Raw genomic sequence first — 20,715 nt, 5'->3', positions numbered from 1 at the left:
GGTGATAAACCGTAATCGCTGCATATCCATGTGACCAATGCGAGATGACTCTTATAAATCTCTTATGCTCACCAAGGCTGCATTTCTGTTTTTTCTGTTTTAATTAGTGCTGTCAATAATTAAAAAAAAAAAATTAATCGCACATTTTTTTCTGAAATTAATAGCAATTAATCACTTATCCACATGACTAATGCATGATGAAACAAGTCTATTTTGCTCACCAATGCTGCATTTATTTGATTAAAAATATTGTAAAAAAAATATTATAATTTAAAATATCTCTTTTCTATTTTAATTAGTGCTGTCAATCAATTAAAAAAATTAACTAATTAAACATTTTTTTCTGAAATTAATCGTGATTAATCGCTTATCCATGTGACTCATGGTTTTTTGAAACAAGTCTCTAATGCTCACCAAGGCTGCATTTCTTTGATCAAAAACACAGTAATATTGTGAAAAAATATTAAAATTTAAAATATCTGTTTTCTATTTAATTAGTGCTGTCAATCGATTAAAAAGAATTACCTAATCTGATATTTTTTTCTGAAATTAATCATGATTAATTGCTTATCCACGTGACTAATGCGGGACTTACTTTTTGAAATAAATCTCATGCTCGCCAAGGCTGCATTTCTTTAATAAAAAATTACAGTACTATTGTGAAAAAATATTAGCCTAAAATAACATTTTTCTATTTTAATTAGTGCTGTCAATCGATTCAAAAAAAAAAAAAATCGTTTCGATTACAATTCGATTTAAAAAACTAAATTAGTTAACTTGACACAATGTCTTAAAAAAAACTACTGCCACAAAATCATAAAAAAAACAAAAATATGCAGCAGCGGACAGTACAAAACGTCTATCTAAAACCTGTGAATGTAAACTAACCAACAATTTGTGGTTGTGTTGTGTCCTAACTGGTTACTGTGTTTTAGAACAGGTTAGTCGAAGCTGGTTTAACTAGTTGCTGAGCCAAACAACTAGCCTTTAGAATTATGATACCAGTTTTAGCATATTTAATTGGCCATAACATACAGATTTGCAGACATCCATATTCAAGTAGACCAACGCTATACTAGAAAACTCATAATGGCCACAGAGTGGACGGACTGCTTTACAAAAACAAGTTATTAGCGCACTGAGGGGTTTTGGGTTTGTATGTTCAGGAGTTAAGAGTCCATTAACCTAAAGATGATGTGATTTGCATTATACTGCATTTGTTTTTTGTTTTTTTGGGTTAATGCATCAGCAGGTGATAAATGCTAACTTCACTGAAAGAACAAACATGGCTGTTAAATTACGAAGCTGTTGAATTATGCTTATTTAATAATGGTGCATTTTAGTGAATAAATCAATGGCAGCCTCACAGAGAGATGAAATGAGAGGAGGGCAAATTGAAGGAGTGATGCAAGATGGAGTGAAATGAAGGAAAGTCATCATGTTTGCGATGAGAACGTCAGTCAATCTGTGGTTCTTTTAGAGGACAGTGTGTGTTTCTGCGTTTTATTCAGCAGCGTGTGTGGCAGGCTACACAAAACATTGTCATGTTTATATATTCTCTTTTAAGCCTGTCAACTTTCCTTTGTATCCTACCTGTTTTCTTCTGGGTCTGTGAGCTGAGGGACTTTGGATGCAGGAGCGAGAGGAACCTGTGTGTATCTGTGCACCGATGCGTGCATTCATATGTGACAGTTATTTAGTGAGTGTGTGAGTCTGAGTGAGTTATGAGCTCTGACACACACATACACTACAATGACGGCGCGTTTGATGCTGGTTGCATCAGGTCTTGCAAGAGTGTTTCCTGTCTCTTTCTTGTCTCAGTCAATCAGCGATCAATGATGGACGATGACGGACCAAAAACCCTACAAATAGGGGCTGAATTACCAGTTAGTGAACTAAATTTACCTGCAGTATCCTTGTCAGACTAGTTTATTACAAGCATCCGGTTCAGCGCTTTCCATAAACTAGTTTCACAAACGTCTGGAAATTGACTTCTAACAAATAAAATGAAGTGAAACTGCTCCTGAATTTTCAAATGCACATGGGAATCAGGTGCTCTCCTGGCGCATTGACACATTCATATTGCAGGGGTTCAGAGTCAATATCTGGCTTCAAAATATAAATCAGACTCACGGAAGTCAATCTCCAAAATCTGTTCACTGCAGATTTGATGCTTTTAAAAACTCGCTCACTACCGAATCTCTATTTTATTTCACCAGGAAGCACAAACACATCTCCCGGTGAGAGAATGAATGAACAGCAAGTTAATAGTAGCTATTTGGGCACCTAAATGAGTTTTTGCATCCTCCACAACTTCATCACACCAGGCTTTTGTGTAATTCTGCCTCAGAAATAGTATGCATTTTCTCTTTCTTCAGCATTTTTCTGTTTTTTTTGCTTGCTTGCTTTTTTAACAGAGTTTCATTAATGAACATGAGGGTTTTATTAGCTATTAGCGTACTTATGAGTTGTGTATGTGTGTGTGTCTTAAGGGGGGTAAAGGAATGCTTCACTGAAGGGGCGACACACGCAATGTGTCTCACTAATAGTCCATTCCGAGGCTCTGTGTGCCTGCAAATCTCATTAGGTGAAAACATGTACACACACACAAACAGCAGCAAGAGAAAGCCTGAGGCCATGGAGCCGCTCCATTTTTAGCCACAGTCCTCCACAGATATTAACATGAGGGAGCGAAAGACGAAAAGAAAACTCAAAAGTTCAGTGAAGAAGTAATTTGCTGTTGGAGTCGTTGGGCTAGCGCTGACAAATTGAGTTGTGGTGCTCATGCGAACAACACAGTTGCCAAAAAAGGGGCCAATAAATGTACTATAATAACCAGCACAAATATTACCTGACCATTATATTGAAATAAAACAGAAAAATAAACACTTTAGACAAAAAAAATAAATAAATAGCACTGAGGAATCAGATGCACCAAATCAAACCTCATCCCTTTTCTTTCTCCCTTGTATTTTTATGTCTTTGCTCTAATGTCTCTGTCAATAGAGAATGGCAACAAGCCACTGAAACCTTTTTATGCACTGCTCAACTGCGATTTGATTGATTGTGGCTTTCCCACTGAAATGATGAATCAGTCTTCAGAAAAAAATAAAAATAAAATCACATTCCCCTGCTGATCCAGACGGATCCAGAAGCCCAGAACAAGTCTGAGTCTTGTGTCTCCATATAGTCCATAATCAAATAAAGACTAAAAAATAATAGACAAGCAAATATTAATGCCAGCTAAGCTTTAGGCAATTTGAAATGAGACGTAGAGTCCCTCTGATGACCGCAGAGACCAGACAGGCCCTTGTTATTTTTCACAGTCGGTTATCATTAAATGCAAGTGGGTCACTTTATGAAAATAAATTAGTGTCTCTGTTGATATTGTCTGATTCTTAAAAGATGTCTCATTTGCAAGCAAATGCCCTACAGGCATCTTTGACATTCATTATTTTCCTTAACACACATGAACGTCTTTTGTTCTTACTTCAAGAATATGTAGAAGGAAGTAGCTTACTTGGTTACGACTGTCAGCTCAAAGTGTGATGATTTTAAGTTGAAATATTTGTGGTTCTTTACATATGTAAATATACTCTACCAGTCAAAACGATTTTTTTATGTTTATAAAGAATTGTCTTCTGCTTACCAAGCGTGCATTTATTTGATCCAAAATACAGCAAAAGCAGTAATATTTGTACTATTTAAAATAACCACTTTCTATTTGAATAGATTTTAAAATGTAATTTATTCCTGTGATTTCAAAGCTGAATTTTCAGCATCATTACTCCAGTCACATGATCCTTCAGAAATCATTCCAATCTGCTGATTTGCTGTTCAAGAAACTTTTATTATTATTATTATTATTAAAATCATCAATATTTAAAACAGTTGAGTACATTTTTTGATCCAAAGATCAGTATTTATCTGAAATAAAACGCTTTAGTAGCATTATACACAATACCATTCAAAAGCTTGGAGTCAGCATTATTATTATATTTTTTAATTTGGGAAGGAAATTATAGACATTAATATTTTTATTTAGCAAGGATGCTTTAAATTGATCAAAAGTGATGATAAAGACATTTGCAATGTTAAAAAGATTTCTATTTCAGATAAATGCTCTTCTTCTGAAAGAAAGAAACCTAAAAAAATCTACTCAGCTGTTTTCAACATAATAATAATAATAAATGTTTTTGGAGCAGAAAATCAGAATATTAGAATGATTTCTGAAGGATCATGTGACTGGAGTTCAAATTACAGACATAAATTACATTTTAAAATATATTCAAATTAAAAAGTTAGTTTAAATAGTAAAAATATTTCAAATTTATACTGTTTTCGCTGTACTTTGGATCAAATAAATGCAGGCTTGGTGAGCAGAAGAGACTTCTTTAAAAACATTCAAATTCTTACTGTTCAAAAACGTTTGACTTGTAGTGTGTATATATATTTTATATATAAAACATGATGTTGGACATAATGTTAAACATTTGTCCAATGCAACAGAAAATATTGTTAAATATTTCAGGTATTTGGTGCATCACCACTTTTGTCAGCCATGATAAATTCATGTTACCATATAAAAAAAAACCCCACAATGACAAATGAAGTGTGCAGTGATATGTAATCATGGGTAAGGGTCAAAGGTAACCAATCATGATGTTTTGGATGTAATATCTCACCCTGAATGTCTATAATTGGCTTTTAATGATCAATTTGTGCCTTAATTCATCTGTATAACAGGAAATAAGACCCGCTTGATCCAGAAACACCAGTGAATGCACTACTCACTGATGTGGGACAAGCTCCAGATGTATTCCATTATCCGAGAAATGTTAAGATGAGGAGCAGATACAGAAAGAGGTCACAAGAAGGGCATGGTTTGTTCACACGGATCAATTGAAATCAAAATGCTCGACACTGAGAGAAAATGAGAGCTAGAGAGACAGAGTAATGCCTTTTTTAAAGGAACAGAGAAGCAAAATTAGTGAGATGGAGCCCGATCGATGTGGAGGTAGTGGAGGCCAGCAGTAGTTGCGGAAACGATGGTGTTCGTTAAACCATAACACCGACAGGAAACCATGTGGCCGAATGCGATAGTGAAAAAGGAAGGAAACGATAAATAAATGAAAACACGACAGAAAGGGATAGATTAGTTGGGTTTCTAATACAGGCTTCTTGTTCTCCAGATGCTTCCTGGAAAAGTGAAGACATGGATCTGCGAACAAGACCAAAAGGAGCATGTCGAATCGATAATCTCCTAAATTCCCATAGAAAAAAAAAGAAAAAAGTGTCATCTAAAACCACGGGCCCCTGATCCCCACGGCCCAGCCTGCCAGCGCGAGGGGATTAGTGTTTTGTGTTCCTAATGACAGCAGATAATGAGAGAGACGCGGCGTCTGTCACGTTAAATAACAGCGTAATCCACATTTCCCCTGCATCTATTTACTGTGACTACTAATGAGCTGAGTCACGTAACGAAACACCAAAAATCATTCAATAAGATCGAGAGAGAGCAAACGAGGAACGGCTGTGGTGTTTGTTTGGTCTGTCTGCTCTGAATATTCAAACCGTGATGTATAGCCGATATAGCGCCGCAGTCGGCGGGAACAAATCACCTCCAGCTAAAGCTAAAATACACTCGGCCTCCATCAAGCCGGGCCGTAATGAAAGCGGCCGCGGACTGCGCTGTGCGTTAGCCCTTGGGCAACTCTTTGTTTAATCATTATTAGTCTAAATCTTTTAGTTGACACGCTGCTTTGGAAAGACTTTGAAAAACCTATACAAATTTGGAGGGAAAGCATAAAGGACAGCCGAGAGCGAGAGAGAGGCAAAAACAAGTGGATTTGAGCTACTCATGAATGTTTTATGAGCGCCTAGCACACAAATGATAAGTGACACTGACAATGGGGCCGTACTGAGAGACTGGAAGGATTCAGAGTTATGGATCATGAATCAATATAGCTATTATGCCCGGCTAAGATAACACAACAAAACTTTGAGCTCAGTGACGTATTCATTCAACACTGCGAAGTAAAATTAAATGAAATGGGAAACATGAGGTAAACAGCAAACCTCCTGAGCAGTAGTTTGGGATGATTCTTGCTCTCCAGGTTCTTGTCGATGAGGTCGGACAGCAGGTGTTTGAGCACATCCGTGGCGTATTCCAGTCGACCCTGGAGAGCCGTCATTATTAGCGACGCCACATTCCCGCGGTCACGCATGGAGAAGGAGCGCTGCATTTCCAGTGTACGGATGAATGTCAATAAAAACACCTTGTTGTTTATCAGCTGGGCAAACAGCTTCAGAGCTTTTTCAACACACAGCTGCCCATTACCAGAGACCTGGAACAGACAACAACATCTCTTTTATAAGCCAACTGTGGCTGTCGCTGAACTAATATATTTAAAGGATTAGTTCACTCTGGAATTAAAATTTCCTGATAATTTACTCACCCCCATGTCATCCAAGATGTTCATGTCTGTCTTTTTTCAAACGAAAAGAAATAAGGGTTTTAAGGAAAAAATTCCAGGATTTTTCTCAATATAGTGGACTTCAATGGGGATCGATGAGTTGAAGGTCCAAACTGCAGTTCAAAGCAGCTTCAAAGGGCTCTACATGATCAGGAATATAGGTCTTATCTAGCGAAAATTTATATACTTTTTAACCACAAATACTCGTCTTGCACTAGCTCGACTTCACACATTACGTAATCACGTTGGAAAGGTCACGCGTAGGCAGAAGTACCAACCCAGTGTTTACAAAGTAAACGTGCAAAGAAAGTAAAACGCCCTTTATGAAAAAGGTAAAACAACGATGTTGAACGATTTGGAAGTATTAGGAAAAAAAGAGACAGAGTTTTTCGCTCTACCCTACCTTTATGAGCTGGAGTACACAGATAAAAAACTGACCACGCATGACCTTTCCAATGTTATTACCGACTGCGTGAAGTCACAGACGTGCATTGCAGAGCTAGTGCAAGATGAGCATTTGTGGTTAAAAAGTATATCAATTTTAATTTATGACCGTTTGTTTCGCTAGATAAGATGATTATTCCTCGGCTGGGATCTTGTAGAGCCTTTTGAAGCTGCATTGAAACTGCACGGGGCAGCTGTGGCCTAATGGTTAGGGAGTCAGGCTTGTAACCGAAAACTTGTGTATTTGTGTCCCAGGTCCGGCAGGGATTGAAGGTGGGGGGAGTGAATAACCAGCGCTCTCTCCACTCTCAATACCACAAATGAGGTGAGTCCCTTGAGCAAGGCACCAAACCCCCAACTTCAAAATCATTCTACATCGCTGTAGAAGTACCAACCCAGTGTTTACAAAGTAAACGCGCAAAGAAAATCAAACGCCATTAACCAAAAAAAGGTAAAACAGCAACGTAGGATGATTTTGATGTTGGAGAAGAAAATGAGATGGGAGTTTTTCAATCTACCCTAACTGTCATAAACCAGAATACACAAAGTCCACTAGACAAGCGTTTGAGGTTAAAATCTATATAAATTGTACATTTTTTAGAAATTAACTGATCGTTTCATTAGATAAGACCCTTCTTCCTTGCCTGGGATTGTTTAGAGTCCTTTGTAGCTGCATTTAAACTGCATTTTGGAACTTCAAACTCACAGGCACCACAGACATCCACCATCCACTTTAAGGAGAGAAATCCTGAAATGCTTTACTTAAAAAACAATTTCTTTATGACTAAAGGAAGAAAGACATGAACATCCTGGATGACAAGGGGGTGAGTAAATCATCAGAAAAATGTTCTTCTGGAATTGAACTTCTCCTTTAATGCATAATTTACATTAAAAACAAGACTTGCTTGGCCTTGGACCAAAATCCTATTCCATATAATTGCATATTAAATATCCAATATGATTGCCTATGATTATGTCACATGGCACAGAAATGTACACCATGTTGCACCTGGTTAATACCACTTGTTAGAGAAAAGTGTTCATGAAAGTAATTCTCTTAACATAGCCTGCAGCCCACCTCAAGCTCTCTGAGCACAGGATGGTCCTCAATGCCGGGAAATAACACTCTCATGGCATATGTGCGATAATCCAGATAGGGAATACCAGCCCGGTCCAGATCACTCGTCAACTCATTAATATCTGTCTGCAGTTCTGCAAAAGCTGAAAACAAAAGGGGAAGAGAAAAAAAGAGACAGTTTCAATACACTGAAAAAAAATCACAGGTCATGTTTTGCCACAAAATCAAGAAAAACGTTATAAGATTATATAAGTTTAAAAAATGTATTTGGCTTAAAGAAAATAAATATGTTGTAAAAAGTGTAAAAAGTGCATCAAGGTAGTGCTGGTTGTTGTACTTTAATATACATTTTAAATTATGATATATGTGACCCAGGACCACAAAATCAATTTATACATCTGAATAAATAAGCTTTCCATTTATGTATGGTTTGTTAGGATTGGACAGTATTTGGCTGAGATACAACAATTTTAAAATCTGGACTCTGAGGGTGCAAAAAATCAAAATATTGAGAAAATCGCTTTTAAAGTTGTCCAAATGAAGTTCTTAGCAATTTTTTTAGTTTTGATATATTTACAGTAGGAAATGTACAAAATATCTTCGTGAACATGATCTTTACTTAATATCCTAATGATTTTTGACATAAAAGAAAAGTAGATCACACAAGGTATTTTCGGAGGCATTTGGGGGAAAATTATTTTAATTGTCATCAAAAATACGTAATTTCTTATTTGAAATTAGTTAAAATTATCAAGTGACATAGGAACATTTTTTGAGTTTAAGTTGAAGTCCCATTAAAGGTCCAAACACAACAAAACCTGAACTGCTGAACTGCTAATCAGCATCTCTAAAGACTTTGTTTTGTCCAGTTTGGGATTTTTCTGAAGTTCCTGAAGGGTGTTACAGGCAGACGAAGACAGCAAACCAAAATAACCTCTCAGCTTCTCTCTATTTATGGTTTTCTCACTCACACAAACACACACAGAGAGTAAATTGCAGGCTGCTGAAGTGCTTGTCCCCTGCTGGTGGAGACTGGAGGTGGGATGTCTTTAATTGGGTCCATTCTGACAGAGCCTGGGGCAGCACTCTTCCCTGAGGGAGTTATCTATCTCTCTTTCTCTCTCCCCTCACGTTTCCTTATTTCTTTTTTTTGGAACGTTCCTTCTGCCTTCGCTCTATCGTTCCCCCTCACCTGTCCTCCTCCTCTTCATCTTGGTTCGGCGTTTCTCTCTGTGCCCTCTTCTCTCATCTTAAACTCACTCTCTCTCAGGCGTTCATGGAGTGCAGGACTCAATCTGCCCCTTTAATGCTTCTGCATCTTAAATTCCTTGCGGCTTCAGAATCAGTCAACACAAACCTCATCCTCTCAGACCCGCTAACCGTAGGTCAGGGATGCTCTCTCTCTTCTGCATTGTGTGTAAGAAACGGCTTTATCTGTCAGCCTCCTGGAAACCTCAAATGCTGATGATTTAATTGGTGCATTCTCATTAATAAGAATATGACTTTTTGGACATGACAGTCCTGTTGTCTGTTTGTAATTTTCTCCCCAATAAACACAAAAAAAAAAGCAACATAGTAAAAAAGTGATGTTCGTGTCTTTCTCACCTTCTTTGCACTCCAATGCAACCCTGGACTCCAGATTGTCCATTTGCATCTGGAGTCGCTTGAGTGTGAGGTCGTTCTCGCGGGATTTACGCTTGTAGGCAATAAGCACAAGGATGACGATGATGAGAAGCAGGCCGCCGCCGGCAGCGATGCTGACAATGGCAGGAAGAGTCAGGAGGCTGTCAGAGAGAATGTTTACTGAGCCGGGGGACACGTGGAGACCACCGACCTGCACCTGAGAGAACAAACCCACATATATATACACATGAGAATCAATCAAGAATAAATGCACACGCATAAAGATGCACACACAGAGATATAGAGGGTAAAAATATACCTTATTCTCTGAACCAATAAAAAAAAGAGAGCACACACACATACACACACACTATTTTGAGTTTTAGACAGCGCTAACAGTAATTGGTTTTCTGTTTCTAGGGAACCTGGTGACAGCAACAAGACTGTGGCATTGCTGAAGGTCTGGTCTGCGTCTCAACCAGCCGTACAACAATAGTAAATAATGAGCGTTTAAAGAGGACATTTAACAACCTCCTTGACAACACAGGTTTCAGATCTGGTAAACAAGTACTAAAGGGCCTTTTGGACATGTAAAACACATAAAAACACAAAAGGCGTTGTTCATAGAAATCTGACTCATTTTTTTCATCAGATTATTAGAGCTGACTGTATTTACAAAAACAGATCTGAATGTAGAACAAAAACTCCAAAAACTACTTTAATATTTGAAATCTCTTGTGCTCATCAAGACTGCGTTTATGTGATAAAAAATAAAAATGGCAATACTGTTAGAATTAGAAATAACTTTTTTTTATTTTAATGTATTTTAAAATGTAATCTATTCCTGTAATTTATTCTTGCAATTGCAAGTTATAAACTCACAATTCTGACTTTTTTTAGCAACTGCGGGATATAAACTTGCAAGTCTGACTTTTTTTTAGCAATTGCGGGATATAAACTCACAATTCTGACTTTTTTTTTTTTTTTTTTTTTTTTTTTAGAAATTACGGGATATAAACTGACAATTCAGACTTTTTTTAGCAATTGCGGGACATAAACTTGCAATTGTGACTTTTTTTTAGCAGTTTTAGGATACAAACTCATAATTCTGACATTTTTTAAGCAATTGCGTGATATAAACTCGCAATTCTGACATTTTTTAAGCAACTGCGGGATATAAACTCACAATTCTGACTTTTTTTTAACAATTGCAGATATAAACTTGCAATTCTAACTTTTTTAGCAGTTCTGGGATACAAACTCGCAATTCTGACTTTCTTTTAGCAATTGCGGGATATAAACGCACAATTCTGACTTTTTTTTATTAGCAATTGCGGGATACAAACTCGCAATTCTGATATTTTTTAAGTAATTGCGTGATATAAACTCACAATTCTGACTTTTTTTTAGCAATTGTGGCATGTAAACTTGCAATTCTGACTTTTTTTTAATTGCGTATTTAAACTTGCAATTCTGACTTTTTTTTTCTTAGCAATTGTGGGATATAAACTTGCAATTCTGACTTTTTTTTAATTGCGTATTTAAACTTGCAATTCTGACTTTTTTTTCTTAGCAATTGTGGGATATAAACTTGCAATTCTGACTTTTTTTTTTTTTAGCAATTGTAGGATACAAACTCACAATTTTGACTTTTTTAGCAATTGCGGGATATAAACTCACAATTCTGACTTTTTTTTAACAATTGCAGATATAAACTTGCAATTCTAACTTTTTTAGCAGTTCTGGGATACAAACTCGCAATTCTTTCTTTTAGCAATTGCGGGATGACTTTCTTTTTTTTTAGCAATTGCGGGATATAAATATTTTTTAAGTAATTGCGTGATATAAACTCACAATTCTGACTTTTTTTATTAGCAATTCTGACTTTTTTTAATTGGATACAAACTTGCAATTCTGACTTTTTTTCTTAGCAATTGTGGGATATAAACTTGCAATATTTTTTAGCAATTGTAGGATACAAACTCACAATTTTGACTTTTTAGCAATGATATAAACTCACAATTCTGACTTTTTTAACAATTGCAGATATAGCAATTGTGGCATATAAAACTTGCAATTCTGACTTTTTTTTTTAATTGCGTATTTAAACTTGCAATTCTGACTTTTTTTTTAGCTTAGCAATTGTGGGATATAAACTTGCAATTCTGACTTTTTTTTTTTTTTAGCAATTGTAGGATACAAACTCACAATTTTGACTTTTTTAGCAATTGCGGGATATAAACTCACAATTCTGATTTTTTAAGCAATTGCATGATATAAACTCGCAATTCTTTTTTTTTTTTTTTTTTTTTTTTTTAGCAATTGCGGATATAAACTCTCAATTCAGATTTTTTTTTTTTTTTTTAGGAAATTCGAGATAAAAACTCGCAATTGCAAGTTATAAAGTCCAATTCTGAGGGGGGTGGGGTGGTGGTGTGTGGGGGGGTTGTCTCACAATTCTGATGTAAAAACAATTGTGTGTTATAAGGTCAGAACTCCGAGACATAAACTCACAATTCTGAAAAATAAAGTCAAGATTTTATCTTGCAATTCTGACTTTTTTTTTTAATCACAAGTGCACTTTTAAATCTCACAATAGTGAGTTTTTACATCAGAATTGTGAGCCATAAACTCCCCTAATTCTGAGTTTTTTTCTTGCAAACGCAAGTTTATATCATGTAATTGAGATAAATTGAGATAAAAAGTCTCAATTACCTTTTTAAATGTTTTTATCCAGTGGTGGAAGTGGGCTTCCATAGTCACATGATCCTTCAGAAAGTATTCTAATTTGTAATTTGCTGCTCAAGAACCATTTCTTCTCATGATCAATGTTGAAAACTGTTGTGCTGCCTAATGTTTTTGTAAAAACTGTGATTCATTTTTTAGAATTCTTTGATGAATAAATGTTTAAAAACATGACAAAAAAATAGACAGATCACATCTGGATGTGTTTTAAAAAAAATACATATTCATATTTTTGCATACGTCTTACCATGATTTTGTACTGGCCGGTGAGATTTGGTGGCTCGCACAGCAGTTGAGACTCAGATACGGTGACAGAACAGGGAGTCTCTCCTATCAGAACGGTGTAATTAAGCTTCACTCCTCCAGAGGCTGAAGGAACCAGATTCTTACCCTAAAATACACACAAAGCACACATGAATGATGGTTTGATACATTTGAAAAGCTTACACTACTAAATATTTGTGTGTATATATATGTATTTATGGGTAACAAATGTTCCAGGACACACTGCATATGCTTATATAGTAACAGACTGATTTGCAGCACAAGTGTGAGAATAAACGTACCTTTAAAATGATAGGTGAGCCAGGTTTCTGTTCCAGTATGCCATTGGTGCTGAGAGGCTCAAAGTAAGGGTTGGGGTAGTACATGAAGTTAGTATTGTTGTACACCAGTAGAGCTTGCACATTATTGAAGATGAAGCCAAACTCGTCTGCGTGCTTGACCGAGTCCAAACCCGGCCTGTACTCGGCCATCAGCGAGGGAGCCAAACAGCTCATAGTGGTGATGTTCAGAACCTTACACACCTGGAAATGAGAGAGAGACAGAGAGAAATACGCTTCATTTTCATCAGCATTTTTTGAGAGTAATTGTTATTCATTGTTTCATCTCACTTCAGTTCTTTCCCATTAAGATCCCTTTGATACCATCTGTTTTCAAGTGTTTTACTGAACTGAAAAGACTGCAGATGCATTTCCTTTTGTTAGACAACAACGGAGCTGGAGAACAAAGGATAAGCCACCTTTTAAACTCAAAAATCAGGAACAAACTCAGAGAGAAAATATTAAAAGTGCAAATTACACTCTTCTGATCGAATCATGCTATATCACACATTACTGTGAGACTTTGTTCTTCAAGATAGAAATGAGTTGCATATCTAGCAAAAAACCTTTCAAGAACATGTTAGGGTTGTCTGATTTTGCTAAATAAATAAATAAAATAAATAAATAAATAAATGCGACCCTGGACCACAATACCAGTCATAAGGGACAATTTTTTTTTAATTTGAATAAATAAGATTTCCACTGATGTATGGTTTGTTAGGATAGGACAATATTTGGCTGAGATACAACTATTTGAAAATCTGGAATCTGAGGGTGCAAAAAATCTAAATATTGAACATTTTGACCCATACAATGTATTGTTGGCTATTGCTATAAATATACCTGTGCTACTTATGACCGGTTTTGTGGTCCAGGGTCACATATTTTGCTGAAAGAAAAATTATTTTTACTAAAAATGCAAAGCAGTGTTATTAATTTAAACTTATGTTATGTAACATAAACACTAAAAACAAGAACATTAAATTAAATATAAAAAACCTAAATTAATTTAATTTCCATTAGTTGCCAAGGCATCATTTCTCATTTATTGTAGTTTAACTAAGCACTAAAATAACTAAAACTGACATCAAAATTATATATATATAGTTTTATACATAACAAAAACAAATAAAAAATGAGAAAAAACATAAAATTTCATTATAACAATTTATACTGAATTCAAAATACTAACAAAAACTACAATAGTATATCAAGGATACTAAAATAACACTAATCCAAGTACACTGTAAAAAATAAAAAACACAATTTGTTGAGTCATCTTAAAATAATTTGTTACCATGCTGTCTTAAAATTTTAAAGTTCAGTCAACTAAAATAAGTTTAGTCAACTTGAAATGTTAAGTTGTACTAAGTAACAACACAGATATTTGTGTTTGCTAAACTTAACAGATGGGTAAGTAACCCAGCTGCCTTAAAATTTTAAATTGTAATTTAACATTTCAAGTTGAATAAACTTTTTTTGAATTGACTGAACTTAAAATTTTAAGGCAGCCAGGTTACAATTATTATTATTATTAAGTTGACTCAACAAATTGCTTTTTACATTGTACATCATAATGGTATTTGTTTTCAGTTAAAATTAATTTATGAATTTACTGTATTAGAATAATAATAAAAAAAAAAAAAAAAAAAAAAAAAAAAAAAAAAAAATCGAACGAGAAATCGTGAACAAATATATAAAATCAATAATAACAAAAAATAAATAAATAAAACAAAAAGTAATAGGAAATGTCATTAATTAGCATTAAAATATTTTCACAATGGAAAAAAATGGTCCTCAAAAAGGTTTAACTTTCTGTAATATATACGGAAAGATCAAACACGGTCTAGAGTTTGACTGGAACCTGCAACACAAGCACCAAAGCTCAATGTATTGCTAACTGCTAGGCTCCAAATTCAATGTTATTACATTGTTGAGCTGAAACGATGCAAACTGCAGCCCTCTCATACCTCAAGTGTGCAACAACTATGATCCGTACCGCATAAACATCAGCAGTCACACTTGACGGATGCACTCAAGTCTACGTGCACGGGCACCGAACCGTTCCCTCGGAGTAGCAGAGAACAGCGCTGATGCTCGAACAACAAAATTGATTGCTGTGAAACTCTGACTGTGCCGGGAGGTTTTCATCTCATTTCTTTCTTCTCCCCGACGCTCAGGGGAGAAACTTAATTAGAGCTAAATATCTTCAAAGCACGGCAGGACCGGCGAGCACCACACCTCCTACTCGCATCTCGCCTCCTCGCAGCCAGAGCCGCAATCGATACTAACTCATTTTGACCACACAAACTTGATTTGCGCAAGATTGAGGGTGCATCTCATTCCATGGCTTTTGGTTCCTCATTCCTTTGCTCTTCCTCTTCACTCAGCCCTTGAGGAGTGTATGATAAGCGATATTTGTCAATTCTGAGATTGAGATAGTTTTCTTGTCAGTGATTAAGTGGTATTGGCTTAGACTTGCTTGCTAGGTCGGTACTATTACAAGTAAACACTACAGGGGGTATGTTTAAAATGATGAAAATGTTTTCCTTTTTGAGGCCAGATTCCTGGAACAAACTGAGAAGCCAAAAGGCACAAATACAAGCAAAACACTGCCTGTTTTATACCTCTGAAAGTTTCATGAAAATTTGACCTTTTCCATGTTTAAGTGCTACCATCAGGTCCCCAGTGCATCTACCAACCCAGAAAATGCAAAAAAGGACAACCCAGTGTCTAAACAGAACACTATTTAGAGTCTCAGTTTCAGAGGATCTAATATAAACATGTAATTTCTTTCCCAGCTGTTTACCTTCACAGTCATAACCAACTGTTTTTGTAACTCCTATATGTTTCTAACATAAACTTGTGCTTATTTGACAGTTTAAGTGCAATAAGACATGAAAGACAAATGAGTTTAGTACTCACATGCTGTGTGACAGCCGCTTACTGTGTGCCTGCTTCAGATATGTGCGCTCAGAAAACCATATTTTAGAATTTTAAACTAATAAGGCTTTAAAACGCATGATTTCAGCACGATAGACATGATAATCGAAAACAAACAGGTTTTTTAGTAGAACATCTGAGGTAGGAGCTGTAGTAGCACAACCCTATCCTGGAAAAGGGGCGGGGAGCAGCAGCTCATTTGCATTTAAGGAGACATGCACGAAAACAGTTTTTGCTTCTACTCAAAATAGGCATTTTCAAAATGATATAATAAATGATATGTGCGTTATTTTGAGCTGAAAATTCACAAATACATTCTGGGGACACCTGACACTTAAATTACATATGTGACCCTGGACCACAAAACCAGTCATAAGTAGCACGGTGTATTTGTAGCAATAGCCAACAATACATTGTATGGGTCAAAATTATAGATTTTTCTTTTATGCCAAAAAGAATTAGGATATTAATTAACGATCGTGTTCCATGAAGATATTTTGTAAATTCCCTACCGTAAATATATCACATTTTTAATTAGTAATATGCATTGCTAAGAACTTCGTTTGGACAACTTTAAAGGCGATTTTCTCAATTTTTATATTTTTGCATCCTCAGATTCCAGATTTTCAAATAGTTGTATTACAGCCAAATATTGTCCTATTCTAACAAACCATACATCAATGGAAAGCTTATTTATTCAGATTTCAGATGATGTATAAATCTCAGTTTAAAAAAACTGATCCTTTATGATCAGTCCAGGGTCACATATTGTAAAAGGGGCATAAAAACTCAAATTAGGGACTGAACCCGCAACCTTCTGGTTAGATCTCTTCTGTAGGCGCTTCACATTACACATGGTGTTTGCATGATAACAGAAGCTCTCTTGCAGCTCAGAAGGGCTGGATCTGGTTAAGAATGAATAGGATTCAATAACTCTAAAGTCACACTGTCATCAAAACCTGTAATCCCATTACACACTCCACAGCACCCCACGTGAGGTAACCAAGAGGGCGCGGAGGAAATGCAGATCTAGTCACATTGGCAAAAAACTGATTCCTAGCAGAGCTAAAAAGCCAAGAGGAGTTTCAATCAGTCAGTGAATACAGAAAAATGACAAGATACCTTTTCTGATATAAACATTAAAAGATGTTTTAAAAAAAAAAAAAATTATTATATTAGGGCTTACATGCTAATCATATTAGTTGACTTATTTTAATTACTTTAATTTATATTTATTAACATAAAAAAAGCCTTTTGCATTTTTTTTTTTTAAGATATTAACTTTTCTTCCAGTAAAGATGCATAAAAATGTATGTAATTATTTAAAGAATCATGAAACAAAAGGCCACAGTTGACATATAATATTACGCAGCACAACTGTTGTCAACATTAATAATTATCATGTTTCTTGAGCACCAAATCAGCAAGTAAGAATGTTTTCTGAAGGATCATGTGATGTTGAATACTGGTGTAATGATACTGAAAATCCAGCTTTGCATCACAGGAATAAATTACATTTTACAACATATTCACATAAAAAACAATTAATTTAAATAGTAATATTATTTCACAATTTGATTATTTTTACCGTTTTTCTGATTAGAAAAATTCAGCATTGATATATAAATTATGTAGAGTTATGTGATTGAAGTGTTGCATGTTTGAGCCCCACAAGAGCTGATCCATGAACCTCCACCATCGTGCCCTTGAGCAAGACACTTAAACCAGATTGCTTTGGGTATACTGTTGCTGTAGTAAGTGTACTGTTATTCACTTAGGATAACAGTGAGCACTAAATTATTACTTACTACAGCGATGACAGCGGAGGACGGTTCCAGCACTTCTCCAGTTCATGAACCACCCCTACCAAACATTGAACCTGCAACCTTTGTGCTATTAATTTGAAAAGCCATTCTGAATGCTGCACAACGCTGCTGGCCAGCTTAGCAGGACAAGATAAGGGTCTAATGTGATTGAACCGTATGTGCGTTTCTCTGTCCTTTCGTGGCAGTGCCATGTCAGAGACAGATGCTGTGACCACAACCAGCCTGGCACTGCCTGGAAGGGCCTAGCGCTGCCTCTGCAAGCCATCTGTTTCAAACTGGCTGGACGCGCACTGGCTGTTGTCAGATTTTTTTCTTGATGTACCAGTTTGTTTCTTCACTTCCGCCCACATCAAGCAACCAGTTTTCCAACAGTGGGGAAAAAAATGTAGCTTTCCACATGGCTGGATTTAATTAGCAGGTTATAATTGTATTTTAAATAACACCTGCTGTAAGCAGAAGGAAATGCAGATACTGAGTGGGTCAAATCCAAATGTTTTTTTTAGCTGTACTTCGGGGCCTGGACCAGACTAATAACATTCGAGTTACTCTCCTGTCCTTCCATGACCAGGCTGCAGTAGCTGCAGGTATTTGGAAGGCTGTGGAAATAATTGGGATCCTTTTCTGTCTCTCTAAAATAATTGGATTCAGGTTCTTCCATGGACTGACACATGACTCAGCACAAAGCATAGTCCTACTCGCCTAAACTAATGAATCCAAGCATCTCTCTTCGGCTCTAAGACAAAGAGTTGCATAGAGACGTTGCTCCCTGGCTAAAATCTAGAGATGTTGCTCCCTGGCTAAAATCTGTCTCAATTTACTCAGTGAAAATGGAAGTAATGCCTTAAAGGCACAGTTCAGCCAAAAACTGAAAATCTGTCATCATTTACCCAGCCTGAGATGTTCCAAACACGCATGACTTTCTTTTCTCTATGGAAAACAAAGGAAAATATATTAAAGAATATTTCAACTGTTTTTGTCCATACAATAAAAGTCAGTGAGGTATTAAAACAACAACATTGGCTTTTCACTGTATGGGGAAAAAAAACCCAGACAAAACAAAGCCATTTTTAAAAATACATTCTTTTATGTTCCACCAAAGAAAGAAAGGTTTACAGGTTTGGAACAACTAAATACACTACCAATCAAAAGTTTTTGAACAGTAAGATTTTAATGTTTTTTAAAGAATTCTCTTTTGCTCACCAAGCCTGCATTTATTTATTCCAAAATAGAGTAAAATCAGTAATATTGTGAAATATTTTTAGTATTTAAAATAACTGCTTTCTGTTTGAATACATTTTGAAATGTAATTTATTTCTGTGATCAAAGCTACATTTTCAGCATCATTACTTCAGTCCTCAGTGTCATATAATCCTTCAGAAATCATTCTAATATGCTGATTTGCTGTTCAAGAAACATTTACTATTATTATCAATATTAAAAAAAGCTGAGTACATTTTTTTCAGAATTCTTTGATGAACAGAAAGATACAAAGATCAGCATTTATCTGAAATAATAAGCTTTTGTAACATTATACACTATACCATTCAAAAGCTTGGAGTCAGTATAATTTTTTTGTTTGTTTTTTTATTTAACAAGGATGTTTTAAATTGATCAAAAGTGATGAAAAAGATATTTATAATGTTACAGAAGATTTCTATTTCAGGTGCTGTTCTTCTGAACGTTCTATTCATCAAAGAAACCTGAAAAAAAATCTACTCAGCTGTTTTCAACATAATAATAAATGTTTTTTTGAGCAGCAAATCAAATATTAGAATGATTTCTGAAGGATCATGTGACTGGAGTAATGATGCTAAAAATTCAGCTTTTGAAATTTTAAATAGTAAAAATATTAAAAATGTTTACTGTTATTGCTGTACTTTGGATCAAATAAATTGTTTTTTAAAAACATTAAAAAACCTTACTGTTCAAAAACTTTTGACGGTAGCGTATAGGTAAATAAAGTGGTAAATAAGACTGGTAAAGAAAGTCTTATAAACTTACGTTCAGCTATTCTTTTTAATAATTAACTTTTAACTAATTTTGAATTTTTTGGTTCATCAGTCATTAAATCTCAAGGACACTGAGATTTACTTTAAATTTCACCAAGCTGATTACTCATGTTTTCATGCCATTTTAAGTTTTATTTTGATAAACAAAATGGTTATATCTAAGTGTGCGAGTTGTTTACTTACTTTTTAAAATTCGTCTTCCAATTAACACTGTATTGGACCGATTCGGACACATTCAGACAGATTTGTGAATGCGGAACACACATGAACAAAACAGGCGGGATTTATCGCATGAACCTCAGCTTTATCACAGCTGAACATAACCAGTCATATCCAATCATATCGTGATGGAGGCATTGCCTCCTCTCAAGTGACTTTCCCCCATTCATTCTCACTTACCCCAAACTCACTGCACACTTTAGGGGGTCTGTTAAAGTTTAATGGGATCAGGGAGATGAAAGATTTATTAACTTTTTAATGTTATATTTTGTAATACTGGTGTTATTTTATTTTTGTACTACAGTTTTTTTTCTCATCCAAATACTTCCTCGAAGGAAACTCCCCTGAGAATATACAATGAAAGTCAAGGGGGTCCAAAAACGCATTCTCTGCTCAGCAGAAGCTCAGGACGTGATGTACAGTACGAACAGCATGATATCTTCTTCTGAACTCGTCACAGCAAACTGACACAGGAGAATAAAACGTTTTCTGGTAATGACTGAGCAGAGGTGCCCACCAGCTCTGAATTATGCCCTTTGTTGTGTCAAGTACATGCGCATGTAACCATACAATGGCAAAAAATGAAAAACGGCTGGAAGTAAGAGGGAATGCAGAACAACTATAAGCATCCGCACGATCGCAGAAAAACGCCCATGGCTCTGTTAAATGCTAAGATGCTTTTATCATCCATAGTTCATGTTCTTCATGTTGGTTTTTTTGCGAGCGCGCTCTTATCCGAGGTATCTGGGG

The 20,715-nt window shown here is 35.6% G+C and overlaps 1 protein-coding gene across 2 annotated transcripts in view; it reads right to left on the bottom strand.

The window, feature by feature from the left end:
* The window catches only part of plxna2 (plexin A2), a 269,674-nt gene that overhangs the window by 26,266 nt on the left and 222,693 nt on the right, over positions 1 to 20,715 (bottom strand). For both annotated transcript variants that reach the window (XM_051096153.1, XM_051096152.1), the window contains exons 18-22: positions 12,933 to 13,172; positions 12,614 to 12,757; positions 9,604 to 9,838; positions 7,999 to 8,141; positions 6,079 to 6,347 (exon numbers count right to left, since the gene is read on the bottom strand). In XM_051096153.1, coding sequence (XP_050952110.1) covers positions 6,079 to 6,347; positions 7,999 to 8,141; positions 9,604 to 9,838; positions 12,614 to 12,757; positions 12,933 to 13,172 — 1,031 coding nt within the window. The remainder of the gene's footprint in view (positions 1 to 6,078; positions 6,348 to 7,998; positions 8,142 to 9,603; positions 9,839 to 12,613; positions 12,758 to 12,932; positions 13,173 to 20,715) is intronic.

Source organism: Labeo rohita, chromosome 23 (assembly GCF_022985175.1).
Source record: "Labeo rohita strain BAU-BD-2019 chromosome 23, IGBB_LRoh.1.0, whole genome shotgun sequence".
Taxonomy (NCBI): domain Eukaryota; kingdom Metazoa; phylum Chordata; class Actinopteri; order Cypriniformes; family Cyprinidae; genus Labeo; species Labeo rohita.
The sequence above is the reverse complement of the archived record's forward strand: the minus strand, read 5'-3'. Positions and strand labels throughout refer to the sequence as shown.